Source organism: Eschrichtius robustus, chromosome 3, assembly GCF_028021215.1.
Source record: "Eschrichtius robustus isolate mEscRob2 chromosome 3, mEscRob2.pri, whole genome shotgun sequence".
Lineage (NCBI taxonomy): Eukaryota > Metazoa > Chordata > Mammalia > Artiodactyla > Eschrichtiidae > Eschrichtius > Eschrichtius robustus.
In genome coordinates, this window is record NC_090826.1 from 139,160,034 (window position 1) to 139,176,489 (window position 16,456).

At 46.5% G+C, this 16,456-nt stretch overlaps 1 protein-coding gene across 1 annotated transcript in view; it reads left to right on the forward strand.

Annotated features, from left to right (window-relative positions):
* The window catches only part of LHX4 (LIM homeobox 4), a 42,616-nt gene that overhangs the window by 6,051 nt on the left and 20,109 nt on the right, over positions 1–16,456 (forward strand). Inside the window, exon 2 of the mRNA XM_068538400.1 lies at positions 11,814–11,985. Within this exon, the coding sequence (XP_068394501.1) occupies positions 11,814–11,985 (172 nt within the window). The remainder of the gene's footprint in view (positions 1–11,813; positions 11,986–16,456) is intronic.

Below are 16,456 nucleotides of genomic sequence, written 5' to 3' on the forward strand. Positions count from 1 at the left end.
CGAGGCAGGCGGGAAACCGGCAAAGCAATGGCTTTCCATTGAGTAGACAAAACACAGCCCACAGGGGCGTCTTGGATTTTGGACAGTGACCTGATGACCCCGCTGACCAGGTGTAGACAGCCTCAAGTCCTAAATATTTCCATTGTCCTAACACTTCCCTTTTGCCTCGGATTTTAGTGTCCTTTCACTCTGTTCTACAGTCAATTAGTGATTACTTAGCACCGCATTAGCAGACAGAACCCAGAGAGACTCAGGTGCTGGGAGGGCTGCAGCGGAGGATGGGGAGGGAGACAGTCGCACCTGCAGTCATCCAGACTGGGAAATTAGTTAACAGGGACTCACCTTTCTTTCTACCACATTGTTAAGGAATCTCCTTCGAGCCTCTTGATTTAGTCAGTAATGGTGGATATCTTGTGGGTTTCCCTGGGAAACTAATCTCCAAATTAAGGAGTTGTGGAGGGGGAGGGTTGGTGGAGTTGGATGGAGGGACCTTGTGCCATTTCTTTCAATTAGGGAAATTTATCAGGATTTGGGCTGAGAAGCTTTGGAATGCAGAGAGACTTGGAACCAGTTTAGCTGCTGAGTGGACGAACGGAGTAATCTTACCCACTTTGGGAAACCTAAGGTTGGAGACAGACTGAAACAGCAGTTTGCTATGGCAGCACCAGATGCATTACTGTATAGATTGCTGGGTTCCGAGATGGCTGGGGGTGGGGCTTACTTTTGTAATGGTTTTCCGCCTTTCCTCCCTTCCTGGAATGTGTTGTTAACAATGCCTGTAACCCAAATGTGAGCGAATAGGGTCTACTGTTTTTAGTAAAATTCCATCGTGGCTTGAATGTCTGTGTTCCTTCTCTCTTTCTTCTTCCTTTATCCCTTCCTTCCTCTGTCTCTTCCTTCTTTCCTTTGTGAGATCTTTGCAGGGAGGAGCATGGGTTTGTGCAGGAATTCTGAGCACCGGGGTGCCATTGGGGGTTGAGTGCCCAGCAAGCTACAGAGAGGTGAGATCCATCTCTCACTGTGTTCCCAGGAGGCCTGGGAGGGCAGAGCTGTTTCTGGGTCCAGAACAGAAGCAGCCCTGGAGCTGGGCTATTGTTTGCTGTAGGAAGAAAACCTCACATGCCGCTGTGAGGTTTTACCTTTTTTAGTCCTCAATTTTACGGAACCCTGATCAAAATGGAACACAGATCAACCATTCTGAGGCACTGCAGTTGGGGGTAGGTGGGCAGGTTGGGTTTAATTGGCAAAATTGAAATTGATTCTCCCTTGGAAAATGTACTTTGAGTTAACTGTGTTAGTGGCAGACTGGAAAATCATCTTGGGAGGCAACTCCTAACTCCTGTTGTTATTTTGGTGGATTTCTTTTCTCAGATCGCCCCACTCCCCTTCCCTCTGTCAATCTGGGTCTAGTCACAGATGTTTTACTGTGGTATCTCACGCCCAGATGCCTTTAAAGTATAATTTGTTTTCATTATAATGTTAGGGGGTTAAGGGATTGGTTCTGGGAATAGCTTAATAGAGAGAAAACTTGCAGCCAAATTAATTGAAAATTTCTTCTCATGAGGGACCAGTTGCCAAACATATGGAATATTGCCACAGAATGAGACATCAGAAAAATACATTGTGGAGATTTAGCAATGATTAAATGTGAAAAATGGGGTGGAAATAGATGTCTACGGCATTTCCATAGACTGTCATGGATTTGTTTAATGTGATTTTTCTGTTTTATTTGCAATTACTGAGAATATTCAATATCCTACTGAAGATTACTAATTCTGTGTCAGTATATAATCTAGAAGATAATTCTATACCTGCAAATATATGTTTACATTTCTTATTTTATTTACTATGGGACTCCTTCTATTAAAATGTTATTCAGATTCAACCTTAAAATGGTAACATCAAAATTGTCTCCAGGATACTTTTGAATTTGATCTTTTATTGAAGAGGTTACTATTTTTTGAGCTAAGCAGAAGAACAAAGGAGATTTTCAAAGGGACATCAAACCACCAAATGAAACAAATAGGACCCATGGTGGGAAGGCTTCTGGAGGAGAAATGGAGGGAAAAGACAATGTTAGGCGTGATCATTTCTGATCTGAAAAGGATTTTCTGACTTCTTCCTAGTTGGAGTCATTTGTCAAGACAAATTAGAAAAAAAACTAGAAATTAGATAAGATGTAGACTGAAGTATTTTCAAAGTATGTAAGTGAATAGAATTATATTAGAGAATATAATTTACCTTAAATGTGATACCAGTATTTTTGTTTGTTTGTTTGTTTTACTTTTCCCAATATTTTTGTGGCTGGCCCAGATTACTACTATATTTAATGCTGTCATCACCATCACAAAGTTCAATAAACCTTTTATCCTTAAGTTTAAAAGAATTAATATTGGAATTTTGTGCTTCAGCTGTGTTGTTTATGAGATTATTCTTACTAGGTTATTGAGATCCCTTAAGAGGAAGTTAATAAAAAACATTTTGGAAAATTATGTTATGGGCTCTTCAAGATACATTGGTTTAGAATAAGGGAACGTATAAATAAGGAAACCCTAAACTGTTCAATAAAAATGGATTGTCTTTAATAGGGAAATAGCAAATAAAGAGCCAGGAGGGGGAAGAAAACCAGACACATCTAGTTATGATTTGTCATATAAACTGCATCCTTGGTCTCAGTCCTCTGTTCCTTCAGTCACAGTTATCAGGTGATTTAAAAGGGGAGTTGTGACCAGAAAACAGGATTTTATTGTCAATGGTGATGGCAGTGACTTTGATTTGGAAAGTTTTATTTTTAAAATATGTATCGAATAACAGAACTTTTAATTAATTTAATTTAACTGTACCTCTGTTATAATCCTTAGATTTGGATATTCCAGAACTTAGGTATGAGTTTAGGCAGGCCTGGTATCATACTTGATATGTCCTGTGGCCTTATGTTGACACACTTTAGAATTAGTCATTCCCAGATGAAATCAATCAGCCCCCGTTGAGATTATTTTCCCAACCCGCCTTTTCAAAACCATCTTCCTTCTTACTCAGAGAACCTTAGGTAACAGAGCAGCATTGTCTGCCATTAATTTTTCTCCCCTTTCTATGTGGGGAAGGACTGGAGAATTCCAAGAAAAACATTTGCATAATATTTCAATTATATGTGTGTTTCCTTAAAGCCCCATTTGGCTTTTTTTGTAGTCAGTAAAAAAAACCTTAACAAATAAATAAAATTATATATTTTTGGAAACATACATTGGCCAAATGTTATTTAGGACAGAGTTCAAAAAAACTACTTACCAGCAAAAGGATTTGGGATGAAATCCACCAGACAGAGGTGGCTTTGGTGAGCACAGTTGGAAGCCTTGGTCTTCAGTCAGCCCCAGAATTTATCCCAGAGAAAAAGAGGGTTCCAGCCCTAGTTTGGCCCCCAACTGTGTACCATTAGGGAAACCCTTTTAAATGTAGATTAGAGGTTCACTTTTCTCAGGATCTCTAGGAGGAGTAAATGAGCTAGCAGATTTGCAAGTACTTGACAAAGTTCAAAGTGCTGGTAAACTTAAAGCGCAAGATCATGGTTCCGTTTTGCAGATGGAGTCACCCTCCGCGGGCTGGAGTGCTCCTGGGTGTCTTAAGAGGATGGCCAAACCGATAGGGAGCATTGCGGGGTCTGCAAACGGGGAACCCTGGAAGCATCTCCCCTGGACCAGCTCCCTATCCAGAAAGAAGCAAGGAAAACCTTTTCCTGGGCATTAGGCTGTCAAGCCAAATTGTTTGTGAAACAAAAAGAAGAACTCTATTTGTCCAAAAGGTAGTGAAAAAGCAATGTCTTGCAGGATTCCAAAGCGGCCCATCAAAGTCCAAATTTTACAAAATATTAATCTGTTCTGAACACTATTCCTACCAGTACAGAATACCTGTCTTTAAAATATTAAAGTATTCACTAGCATTATAAGTCCAATGGAAATATCTGAAATTCTAAACCATTTTCCCAGAAAGGTGCACTTTCTTTAAATACATTTTAGACGTCATCGTCAAGTATGTTGGTTCTAGTTTTAGTCTCTTCAGTGGAAAAAAATGTTTTTCCTCACGTTGTTCATCTTCTGTGACCAAAGAGACAGAAAACACACTTTTTCAAAGAATTAAAATCGATCAAACAAACACAAACCATTTCTGAAATGTTTCATGGTGGCCCCTGGTTCCTTGAGAGCAGTTTCTTGGAAATGAAGAAACGTTGAGTGGGGAATAAAAATGCACAATACTTATTCTATATCACCAGAGGGCTGAGGGCAATTTGATCTACCACAGACCACATCAGACCTTTGATCTCTTCCACTTCCCAGCTTTCTGAAACTTCACTAACGGAGGAATTTGGGGATTTAAAACAGAGTCCATTGTTTGGTGGGCCACTCTGAAAAACAAGCCCCTTGTACCTCCACTACGGCACTCAGGTGATCTGAGGGCTGGGCATCACGTTGTGTGTTTTATAAGCTTCCTTGATGAAGAAGTAGGTTATGGCTACAGGCAAAGGGTTTTTAGTTATTTCATATCAAATAAGAAATAGTCTCTTCACCATTGGGCATTTAGATGTCTCTAAGAAAAATACTGGAAGCCTCAAATGTTAATATGAACTCAATCCTTTCTTACCTGAATACATTACAGCAAAAAAGTGAGGTCAGGCAATTGGTGGTCCTAACAGCCCCACTCTCACCATTCACATGTGGGGAGGAGACCAAGGTCTGGCAAATTTGCCCTCATTCTATGGAAGAAAGAATCTGACAGATTTCTTTATTCCAAAAAGACTGAATCTTGTAATGTTGCATTATCTGCTGTTCATACCCTGGGATAATGTTGATTAGAAAGAGTTGTACATTTTCCAGATGCTTTAGAACTAGGGGTGTGGAGGAGAGTTTTGAGTGTTTTGGAGGGGGCGGTGGGGAAAATTATATTGGGAAATAAAGAAGCATGAAATAATTTTGATACACTTTAAATATATAAATCCATCTTGTTGGTGGCTGGTCATGAAAAGGGAGAAGGGAGCTGGCCATTGAGCTTGGACAAAGGTATTATGGGGCTAAGGGTTTTATACTCATTAACTGATGTGATCACACCACACCACAACCCCAGAGACTGGTGTTATTATCTCCATTTTACAGATAAGAAAATTGAGGCTCAAAGAGGTTAAGCAATTTGTCCAAAATCACATACATGGTAGAATCAGAATCTCAGAATCTGGCCTGGGATTTATTGTAAACGATTTGGCGGACCTAAAAATTTGAAGATCTCAACTCTTAACAGAACTGAAAACTTTCAAATTCCCTCAATAGTTTTCCAAAAAGGTCTTTGAGCAAAATTTTCTAGTTCCCCCTAGTTTTCTATTTCACTCACTGCCCACTCTCCCCACCGCTCCAGAGTTGGACAGCTCCCTCATTTCAGAGATGGCTTCCTTTCCATAGACACAGCTTGACTTCAGAAGAATTGGCTTTTTCCCGGAATCACAATGCCTTAGCCCTTGTATCAGGATATGTGTGTGCATGTGTTTGTGTGCATGTGTGAGTGTGTGTTAGTATCTGTGGTATATGTGTGTGTACATATGAGTATGTGTGTGTGCTAAATATGCATGTCTCAGTATATATAAATATGTGCAGATGCGTGTTTGTGTCTAAGTGAATGTGGTATGTGTGGGTGCCTTTGCCTATGTATGTGTATGTCTCAGTGTATCTTTATTTGTGATTGTGTTTTCCTCTATGTGTCTGAGTGTATATGTGAGTATGTCTGTGTTGTGTCTTTGCGTATATTGTAAGTATGTGTGAATGTGTGTACATCTGACTTGTGTATGTGTCTGTGTGAGTGTGTGTGATGGTGTCTGCTTGGATAGCTGTGTACACGCAGCTGTTCTCCCGGTGGGCTTAGGTCTGTGCCTTGGGCCGTGTCTCTTCTGGGCGCTGGTGGATGGTCCTGCAGATGGGAGTGTATTGTACTGTGTGGTCCAGCATCTCCACGGATTCCTTGTCTGTTCCAGGGATGTTGCTGTCTTTTCATGCCTGGGTTTACCCTCTGCAGAGCCCCAGCAGAGGGCATCACCGCGGAACACTTTCCTGCAGATAAGATAAAAATTTTCATTTTAAATGAAACGACTCCTCGGATCAGGAACTGAGTTTATAGATCAAATTCTGTCTTGGTGACGGCAAGGATCTGCTTAAAGTCCAGTTTTTAAAGTAAAATTTCGTGATATCAAATACTGCATGAATAAGTTGAGTTTACTAGGGATTTGGAAATCCTCTCAAAAAAACTCCTTGCAAATTTTTGTTACGACTTTATTTCTCGTAGGAAACCTATATAACTGCTGTCCTGTTCAGACTCTCCAAATTATTTAAAAACTCATAATTTATAGTAGGTTAAAACAAGAGTTGTTTTGTTACTCTTTAAACTTTTCTAGCTCGCTCATATTTCACACATTTATTTCATCTAAATAATTGCATGCACTGTCTCCTAAAGTGTGGGGTTTGAGTTCACAGGTCCCCACCCCCTCACAGGCAGGGATGAATCTGAACTTGACAGCTGCCATCAACAAGCTGGCACTTTGCAGCTGGGTGGAGGGGATCAGCCGGACAGGGGTTCCCACTCCCAGCCCTCCTTGGGCATCAGGTGTCTGTCCCCTACAACACATGCATACTCTGTCCAAAGGATGGAAATCTGTCCCTCAAATTGTTGGAGAGCACCAGAGGCCAGTGGCTCATCTACTCCTGTCACTGCACACAGAGCAGCTTTGAGACTATCCCTCCACCTCCATTTCCCCTCCATAAAGTGACAGGGTAGAACCAGCCAGGTGAGGTGATGTCTCAGACCCTCCAGCTCTGGGGTTGGGTGAGCCCATCTTGCACACAGGCCCAGTTGAAATCCTGGTTCCCCCGTTGTGGGACCTTGGACACTTTGCTTGATCTCTCCCAGGCTCAGTTTCCTCATCTGTAAATTGGGGATAATAACACCTCCCTCACCAAGTTGCGCGGATTGAGGAAACATACATTTAGGACCTGGCACAGTTTATAACAGGCTCTTGTTGCCTGGTTTTGCTATTATTGTAGGTATATTGTGGGTCTCTTAAACCATTTCTACGTTATCTCTGTTTTAAAAAATGCTCTCTCTCTCAAAGTCTACAGTGGAATACAGTGGGAAAGGTTTTGTTTTCTTTTAACTGAAAAAGCACCCTTAGTGTGTCCCTTACATTTTTGCCAGACTCAAGGACCCCCAGTTGGGTCCCAAGGCCTCTCTCTGAGAACCCCTAGTTTGGGCAGCCCGGCCTGTCCCTGCCAGACGCATCCCCTGCAAGCTGGAGGTCGAAAGAAATGGCTGTCTGCTGCTTTTAGTGTTGTTCCTAAATATGATGTTGCCTCAGCTTCCAAGCCTCTAAAACTCCCCTGCCCGCCCTCCCCGCATACATTAGCCTTAATGTATTCTCTCTTGAATACTCATCATATTAAGGCTCCCGGTAGATACCTTGCTCGAAATAAATTTTACGGGCATGCATCCTCGCCCTCATCCCCATGCATTTGTGGCCAGGAGGAGAAATATAACCGCTTTCCTCGGAGGCCAAACAACAATTAGGTGGGAATTGGCGGCCCTCTGGCCCGGGGGGAGGGCGGGGTGCGGGGGAAGGAGCGGGCTCGCGCCCCGAGGGTCGTCCCCAGACCCCAACCCCCACCCGTCGGGCTCTCCAGGGGTTAATTTGCCTCCGCTGGCCGGCTGCCTGGCTCCTGGGACAAAGACATCCCTAGCGGGCCGTGTCCCCGGGGCCTATGGTCCACGGCGACACACAGGTCGGGCCGGGCACTCTCGGCTCCGGGGGCAAAGGTTCCTGCAGCTCGGCACCCGCCCGTCGGCACATCTTTTCCCTGAGCCGGAGGGCTTCTCGTTAGGGCTTCCTTCCCCTCCTTTTCGAAAAGATGCCCGAGCAATCTTCCTCCACACCTCCTTCCCCAAGCCCCTGGCTCCGCAGCTGCCACAGCTCCGAACGCGAATTCCTGCAGGGGAGAGGCACACCCTTTCCCGCTTAATGGCCAGGTTTACCTCTGTTGTCTGCACCGCTTGCCCAGGCTGGACTTATACCACAGGAGCTCCAGCTTATCCTCCCCTCACTCCCTATAGTCTCACCTCTTCTTTCCCGACCTCCCAGCTGGTAAGGGCCCTGCTCTCGGGACCCTCCCTGGCCGCTCCGGGGTGCCAGTCCCTGATGGTCCCTGGAGAGAGGCAGGCGTGTGGTTGAACGGGCACCTGCCTGGAGGTGCCAGGCACGCCCCCCCCCCAAACCACGGCATAGCTGCTGTGTGATGTGGGCCCTCTCTGAACCTCTGCAGGGGGGTCTTGACATCTATGTGGGGATTCTCGGTGGGAGTTCAATGAGGTCAAGCCCAGGATCGTGGGCCCCTAACTTTCCTTACTCTCAGTCCAGCGGCACCACTTCGAGCACCTGGTTACTGCAGTTGTCTTATCTCCTAATAATAGCAAACCTTTACTGAGCACCTACTGTATACCAAGTCCTGTCCTACGTATATTGATTCATTTACCTTGACAACAGTTCTACCAGGTACTATTGTTATCATCACCCCACTTTTTCAGGTGAGAAAACTGAGGCAGAGAGAGGCCAAGTAATTTGTTCAATCTTAGAAAGCAGAGCCAGGATACAAAATTAGGCAGTCTGGCTTCAGAATCCGTGGTCTTCATCAGTGTCCTACCTAGCCCTTCTTATCTGATGGAAATTCGTGTAGCTGTCATGTGTTTAGCACTTTTCTGGGACTCCCTGGTACGTACGTATTGGTTGAACAATTTCTTTGTCAAGGAGGAAATGTTTTGGGATAAAAAGAAAATCCCATCTGAACTGGGACAGGTACCAAGTGTCCAGGGCTACACGTATCTGGTAGTTTTCATGGGGCATTTTGGTCTGAGAATCAGGTCAAAGGGCAAGGAATCTAGTGAGTATGACTTTCGGGCAAATGGTTGTGGCTGCCAAGACCATGAAGGGAACAAGCTGTGCTGGGGTTTAATTGGGTCCAAGATAGACAATTGTGTGTACAGGGCTAATGATGACAGTTAGCGAATGTCCCAACAGTGTGTCTATAAGTTTTAGATACAGATGGCTTAATACTTGAGAAAGCTTTCTCTCTACATAGGTTTAGATGTGCTTAAATTTTCCCCCTAATGCTTTGAGACTAATTCCCTATTTCAACACTTTAAAATTATATCACAACCAACAAACTTGTTATGAATCGAGAAACACTAGATTCACGAAATCTCACGAGAGATTTGGTTTTACTACTTTTGTTGACATTTTGGGGTGTGCAGGAAAAACTAGTGAAGAACTGTTTCAAGTGAGCTTCTTAGAGAGGATTTGATCAGTAATTTATTTGGTGAAAAATATCTGTGGTGTTACTCTTGTGTGCCAGACATTGTGCTAGGCACGGATGATACAAAACTGAGAAAGAAATGCTGTTCCTGCTCCTTGAGGATCTCACCTTCTGATGGGAAAGACGGTGTGTAAAAAAAACAATTAGCAAAAATGCTATTTATAACAGAGGTGAGAAACCCCAGGGTTACCAGTCTCATGACATGCTATATCACGAGGCTACCATAGGAGGCCAAATACTTGCACTTTTATGTTTTTGTTCTTAATATTTGTTACCTTCCCTTTTTTGAGGAAAAGGACCAGGGAAAATGGCTAGAGATGCTAGCACTATTTGTTCATCCAGCTGTGAAAGCCTGACCATTTTGAAACTAATTCAGTGACTCAAAATACTATCAACCCCCTGAGCAATCCCTTGGTAGAGATGGGATGGCAGAGAAACAGACCTTGGATAGGAAGTCACCCAGCACAGGAACAGGGTGTGGTAGTGGTTCAGGTTCAGTTGCAGACAACAGAATCCATTTTCACTATTTAAGTGGAGAGTGATCAATTACCAGGTATGTAGTAGATGACTTTTAACACAATGGAGCCAGTTCTGGGCCAAGCTGCTGGGAATAACTCCCAGCCCCCAGAATGTTGTTGCTTCTGCCATGATTGCTCAGGACATTAAAGCCAGAGAACCCTGTAGCCTCTGCCATGATCCACACCAGCATAGTGGGAGCGTGCCTCTTGGCAGGCTCCATTCAACTCGGTTCTGAATTCAGGTCTCTTCTAAGTTCATCCGATTGGCAGACTCTAAATCACTTTTGGAACCCAAGCTGCAAGGGGATCTGGAAAAGCAGTTTCTAGTTTTCCTGTCTGCAGTACATGAAGGCGTATTAGTTGGGTATGTTGATCGAGTTAATCAATGGTATCTTTTGCATTTCATTAAAATGCTGAGATTCTCTCTCAGGAGACTCTCTCAAAATACTGAGATTCTCCAATGGACAAAGGATTAATCTCCAAAATATATAAACAGCTCATGCAGCTCAACATTAAAAAAACAAACAACCCAATCCAAAAATGGGCAGAAGACCTAAATAGACATTTCTCCAAAGAAGACATACAGATGGCCAAGAAACACCTGAAAAGCTGCTCAACATCACTAATTATTAGAGAAATGCAAATCAAAACTACAATGAGGTATCACCTCACACCAGTTAGAATGGGCATCATCAGAAAATCTACAAACAACAAGTGCTGGAGAGGGTGTGGAGAAAAGGGAACCCTCTTGCACTGTTGGTGGGAATGTAAATTGATACAGCCACTATGGAGAACAGTATGGAGGTTCCTTAAAAACGTAAAAATAGGATTACCATATGACCCAGCAATCCCACTACTGGGCATATACCCAGAGAAAACCATAATTCAAAAAGACACATGCACCCCAATGTTCATTGCAGCACTATTTACAATAGCCAGGTCATGGAAGCAACCTAAATGCCCATTGACAGACGAATGGATAAAGAAGATGTGGCACATATATACAATGGAATATTACTCAGCCATAAAAAGGAACGAAATTGGGTCTTTTGTAGAGACGTGGATAGATCTGGAGACTGTCATACAGAGTGAAGTAAGTCAGAAAGAGAAAAACAAATATCGTATATTAACGCATATATGTGGAACCTAGAAAAATGGTACAGATGATCCAGTTTGCAGAGCAGAAATTGAGACACAGATGCAGAGAACAAACGTATGGGCACCAAGGGGGGAAAGCGGCGGGGGGTGGTGGTGGGGGTGGGGGTGGGATGAACTGGGAGATTGGGATTGACATGTATACACTGATGTGCATAAAATGGATAACTAATGAGAACCTGCTGTATAAAAAAATAAATAAAATAAAATTCAAAAAAAAAATACTGAGATTCTCTCTCCAGGAATACCTTCAGGCATGGACTTTGGTCACTACCCACCCCCAACATATCATTTGCTTTTTATGCCAGATGGCCTCTCAGTCCATGCTTAGGCAGGGCTTACTTTAGAGGCTGAGGTTTTTAGCACAGATTCTACCCAGTAGTGAAAATGTCATAGAAATAAAGGTGAATGTTATTGGGTCTTCCTGGCCATTGGCTGTGGAATTGCAGCTGGCAAAAGTGGAGTTAGCTGATGCTGCTAGCCTTGTGGTGCTCTTAGAAACAGGCAACCTCTTTGGGTCAAAGCCACCCAAAGCCAGGCCAGCAAAGCATGGATTGGATTTCAGTCCCAACCTACTCCTTTGACCAGGCACCTTTGTGCAGTGTACAACCTGTACAACTGTATGTGGCAGCCCTGGGGGTTTGACTTATGTCCTTTCCCAAAACAAGCAGAATGAGAAGGCATCCAAACAGCACCTGGTTAGTGGTGCTGTACAGAAGTCTTACATTGCCTCTCTCTCCTCTCTCCACAGAGATCCCCCAGTGTGCTGGCTGCAACCAGCATATCCTGGACAAGTTCATCCTGAAGGTCCTGGACAGACACTGGCACAGCTCCTGCCTCAAGTGTGCAGACTGCCAGATGCAGCTGGCTGACAGGTGCTTCTCCAGGGCCGGGAGCGTCTACTGCAAGGAAGACTTCTTCAAGTAAGTCAGAGCTGGGGGTTGGGGTGCACCTTGCTCTCCTTGCCCTGATCTAACTGCCTCTCCCATGCCGTGAGGGGGAAGCTCTCAGTAAGGCAGAGTGGGGAGGGTGGGGGTCCACCCTGGGTGGGGTGGGTGAATCCTGGTGCTGAGAGGCTGTTCCTCATTGAGGGCCCCCTTTTGATCACCGGCCCCATCACCTCCTGAGGCCCAGAATCTCGGCCTCACTTGAGCTCTGCAAGGGCCATGGGTGGGGAGCCAGCAGGAGGCAAGAGCCAGGCTTCTCCAGGGTGGCTGACAAAGGATCCCTGCAAATCCTACAAGGAGTTGCTCTTTCTGTCTTGGTGAGTTGGTGCCTCAGGGCACTTGGCTGTACCATTCCTGCGGCTTTCAGAGTGGTACTTTGAATTTTGTGCCCCAAATCTAGAGCGTCTCTATGGTCGCTCCTAGGGTCTCAGAGAAGAGTTGCTCCTGGTAGGGGCTGAGTCAGGCTCAGACAGTGTCATCAACTTCAATGGAAATATGACAAAGAGACAGTTTTGTGTGACGGTTTAGAGCCCAGACCCTGCCTGGGTTTGAACTCACTTAGTAGCAGTGTGCTCTTGGGCAAGTTATTTAACTTCTCTGTGTCTCAGTTTGCTTATCTGTGAAATGGGGCTGATAATAATAGGGTTGTTAGCTTTGAATGAGTCAACATGTGTAAATTCCTTAGGATACTTGCCTGATACATGAGTATTAGCTCTTAAGACTGTCCCTGATTTTTCATTCTGGGGTTGGGTCCATCAGAAAAAAAATCGTGTTGGAACTTTAGGTCAAAGTGAGGGGATCTCCTGGAATTTATTTTCCATGGTGTTTAGTCTGAGACTTCTCTCCAAGAATTTATTACCTGAGGCACTTAGGCTGATGCCTCAAATGACGTGGGCCAGCTAGCTGGTAACAGCAAAGCCAAGAGCAGGAGGTTGGGGGTGTCTGTCAGCGACATAGAACCCAGTGTGGGTGGCCCATGGGGTGCGTGGAGTGTGCTGGGACTGCCGGGAGGCTCGCCAGCACCGGGACACACTGGGCACAAATGAACAAGCCCCGGAGAGATGGTGTGCATCCTTCAGAGGATGTGTTTTCTGGAGACAGGGAGGAGAAATAGGGAGAAGTGCCAGTCCTGATACAGAACATGATTTCTCACAAATCCTCCCCAAGGTTTAACTGCGGGGAATAAGTGATTTGAATTTCTGAGGATTCTCAAATTTGGTTAGTCCAACATGAGTCGAAAAGCACTTTAAAGACGATCTTGGTAACCACAGGGGCTGCCTCCATGGCTTGTGTTCAGAAGGTAGCACTCATTGTCACCATCACACTTTGGTCAAATAAGCACTGCTCTCTCCTTGGGAGTGTGTGTGTGCGTGCGTGTGCGTGTGTGTGTGTGTGTGTGTGTGGGCACATGTCTGTGTGTGTGTGGGCATGTCTGAGCTCCCTGAGGGTGGGGCAGTAGCTAGCACAGGCACACCCAATGAATCCTTGATGGTTCCAGTTGAGGGATGGGCCCCGCTTCTTCCTCTAAGTCTTTTTTGTGGACTGTTCCCCTTTCTCCCAATCTTCCTTTTGCTTTCCCCACCTCTGACCCTCGCCTTGTTGCCTTTATTTTGGCACTTACGTGGTTCCGTCCCCTCTACCCACATCCTTTCTCAGCAACACGTTTGCTTCTACCTTCCTCCCTCATGGATGCCGTGGCCAAGCACCATGGCAGCTCTTATGGGCCCCTGGGTGGGACGAGTGTCATCGTGTGTGGTGGGGGGCAAGGCAGGAGGAAGTAGGCGGGTGGGCCTGGCCGTCGGGGTTTGCTAAGCTGTCCCTGCTTCCAGGGCCAGCGCATCGTCCTCCTATTTGGAAATCCTCGGTGAGCTCCAGGGACGAGCAAGAGGCCACGTTGCCTTCTTGCCCATCTGGGGACGGGATAGGTGCTGAGATGTCCCTGGGTCGGAATTCTGCCTGGGGTTCAGGCAAGGCCTGTCAGGACCACAGACCTAGGGCTCTGTCACCGGAGAAGCTCCTTTGAGCCCCGGCCTTGCCCTAGGGCCCTATCTGATGTTTGGACCTCGACTGGCTGCCTCCGGGTGTGGGAAAGGGAGGTGGCAGCAGCTGAAGTGTAGGCTTGGGTTTGGGAGAAGTAGTGGTAAGGAAAGAGGGTCGCTCTAGACCCGGGAGGAGCCCAGGGTACGGGCTAAGGAGGGATTAGCACAGGCCTATGAGCCGTTAGCCCAAGACCAGAAATAAAAGTGACAATTACTCACCCAGGCCGTTGCCCTGGCCCCCTGTCTCCATGGCCTTGCTTATCAGTAATGTCCCTACTCATCTCCCCCCCCTTGCTGCCCACACACCTCCCCACCAGACCAGCGTCCCCCCTCACCGCTCAGCTCCTGACACCCCGACCCCAGCTCCTTCGGCAGGGCCCCCTCCGCCTACAGAATATCCCAGAAGCACTGTGCCACCAGAGCCTTCCACCCTGTGCCCAGCCTCCCATCCAGCTCACTGCTTTCCTTGGGTACCCGATGCCCCCAGCAAGATGCCCCATTTCGCAGCTATTTCATCGTCCAGGGATGAGGTCCACCCTCTCAAGGTCTCCCCATCCTTCCATGACGGTGAGTCCAGCTCCTCAGTGGCCTGGCCACCTTGCCCCTTGTCCCTCCCGATGACTCAGCACGAGCTGCTTGCTTTGCTCATTCCTCACGCACCTGCTTGATCTTCCCCGTTGGCTTGAGGAAAGGCTTATTAGTCACTCATTTTTCTGTCTTCCCCACGCACCTGGCCCCGAGCCTTGCCCACAGGCCATCGCTGGGTTTGATGCCACAGAGAGTAGATTACATAGTGAATTCACAACGCGCTGTGGGGACCAGTTTCTTCCGTACCCAGCTTGGCATCCTGCGAGTCACAGAGGCCCAGGATGCCTCCGTTATTTAGCCCCAGTTCTTCTCCTTTCACAGGACTGCTCTGCTTCCTAAAGTGGCCCCCTCTCAGGACTGGATCTTCTTGTAAAGCAGGGGAGCTGGCGGCATATTCAGTGCTGAAACCAGGTCATTAACTCTGTGATGCGGCTGCTGGGTGGAGAGAAATTTAAAACTGAAGTGATTCTCCCCACTGCCAATGGAGGGGCAATCAGACACGAAGATCGGGCACCTCCGAAGCCCTAGGGAGGCCACATGGATTTACAGGCAGTCAGGCCTCACCAGCTTTTGGGGACCATGGCTGTCTGGTACAGGAAGGCACATCTGCAGTACAGTTTGGTATAGCAAGTCACAGACCTCGGTGAGGACAGGGAGGGAGAATTGTCTACAGTCAGAGTGGCCTCACCTCCCATCCACAGGGGTCTTGGGACCTGCTGCCCACTTGGGGCTCCGGCTGTGATCTGGTCACAGAATGGGTGGGTCTGCTCCTCATTATAGCTCATTAAAGGTCACCAGGCACCTGCTTTCAGATGGCACATGTGCAGAGGGACACTGGGAGCAGAGAGAACAAGAGGTGGGGCAGGAGGAGAGGGCAGTCCCAGGCAGGCCAGGTCCCTCCCTCGTCGCACACCAGGCTGCAGGTGTCACCACCAGCAGCCTCGAGAGAGGGCCAGCAGGGGCCATGCACTTGAATTTGCCCGTCACTTGTGCCTGTGGCACTTGGAAGATGCCTGGTCAGAGGCATCTTCTCTATGCTCCTTGAAGTAAAAGAGAAAAAGAAAAAAAGAAAAAGCAGTGTTCTTTTATGATATCTGCCCTAAAGCCCGGCTCGGAGGCAGAGGGCAGGATTCATTGACCTCACCGATCAACGGTGTGGTTCTAAGTTCCAGAATCAATATTTTAAATCCCTTTGCCTATAACAAGGGGCAGGGCCACTGCTTTGCACAATTCCAGGGACATCTTTTATTCCGTGTGAAGCTTTGTGACTCAAGACTGTAATGTGAGGAGTGCCCCGCTGGAGGTGTGTAATACCCCAGAAGTGGGGGGAGGACAGAGAGGAAAGCTGGAGGTTGGCTCCCACTAGCTTCCAGCCTGCGAGACATGGTCGTACTGGTGACTGGCAGCAGAGGGCGATGTTGGTGTGTGCACAGGCAGAAAGAGGTACTGTCGGAAGGTTGTACTCTGTGGTTGTTATGTTGTTTGAAGGGCGGGGGCTGTTAAACTCTGTCTTGCTCAGTAACATTGGCTGATTTTTGCTGTTGTTTGTTGTTTTGACTCTTGGGTCCTTGGCTCCCCTTCTCCAAAGGAAATAACATTCTGGGGCCTGAGAGGAGAGGCTTAGTTGACTAATACAGCATGCTTCTAAGATTATTACAATTTGAATCGCAAGCCAGGGAGCCAACAACTCCTTGGGTTGCATTTGCTGAGCAGGTCTTTTCTGGACTGTGCATCCAGCATGTGGAGGATCCCTGGCTCCTTGCAAAAGGACTAGAGCCTGGGGAGAGCAGGGGTCTGGGATTTGGGCTTCCCGGTCCCCC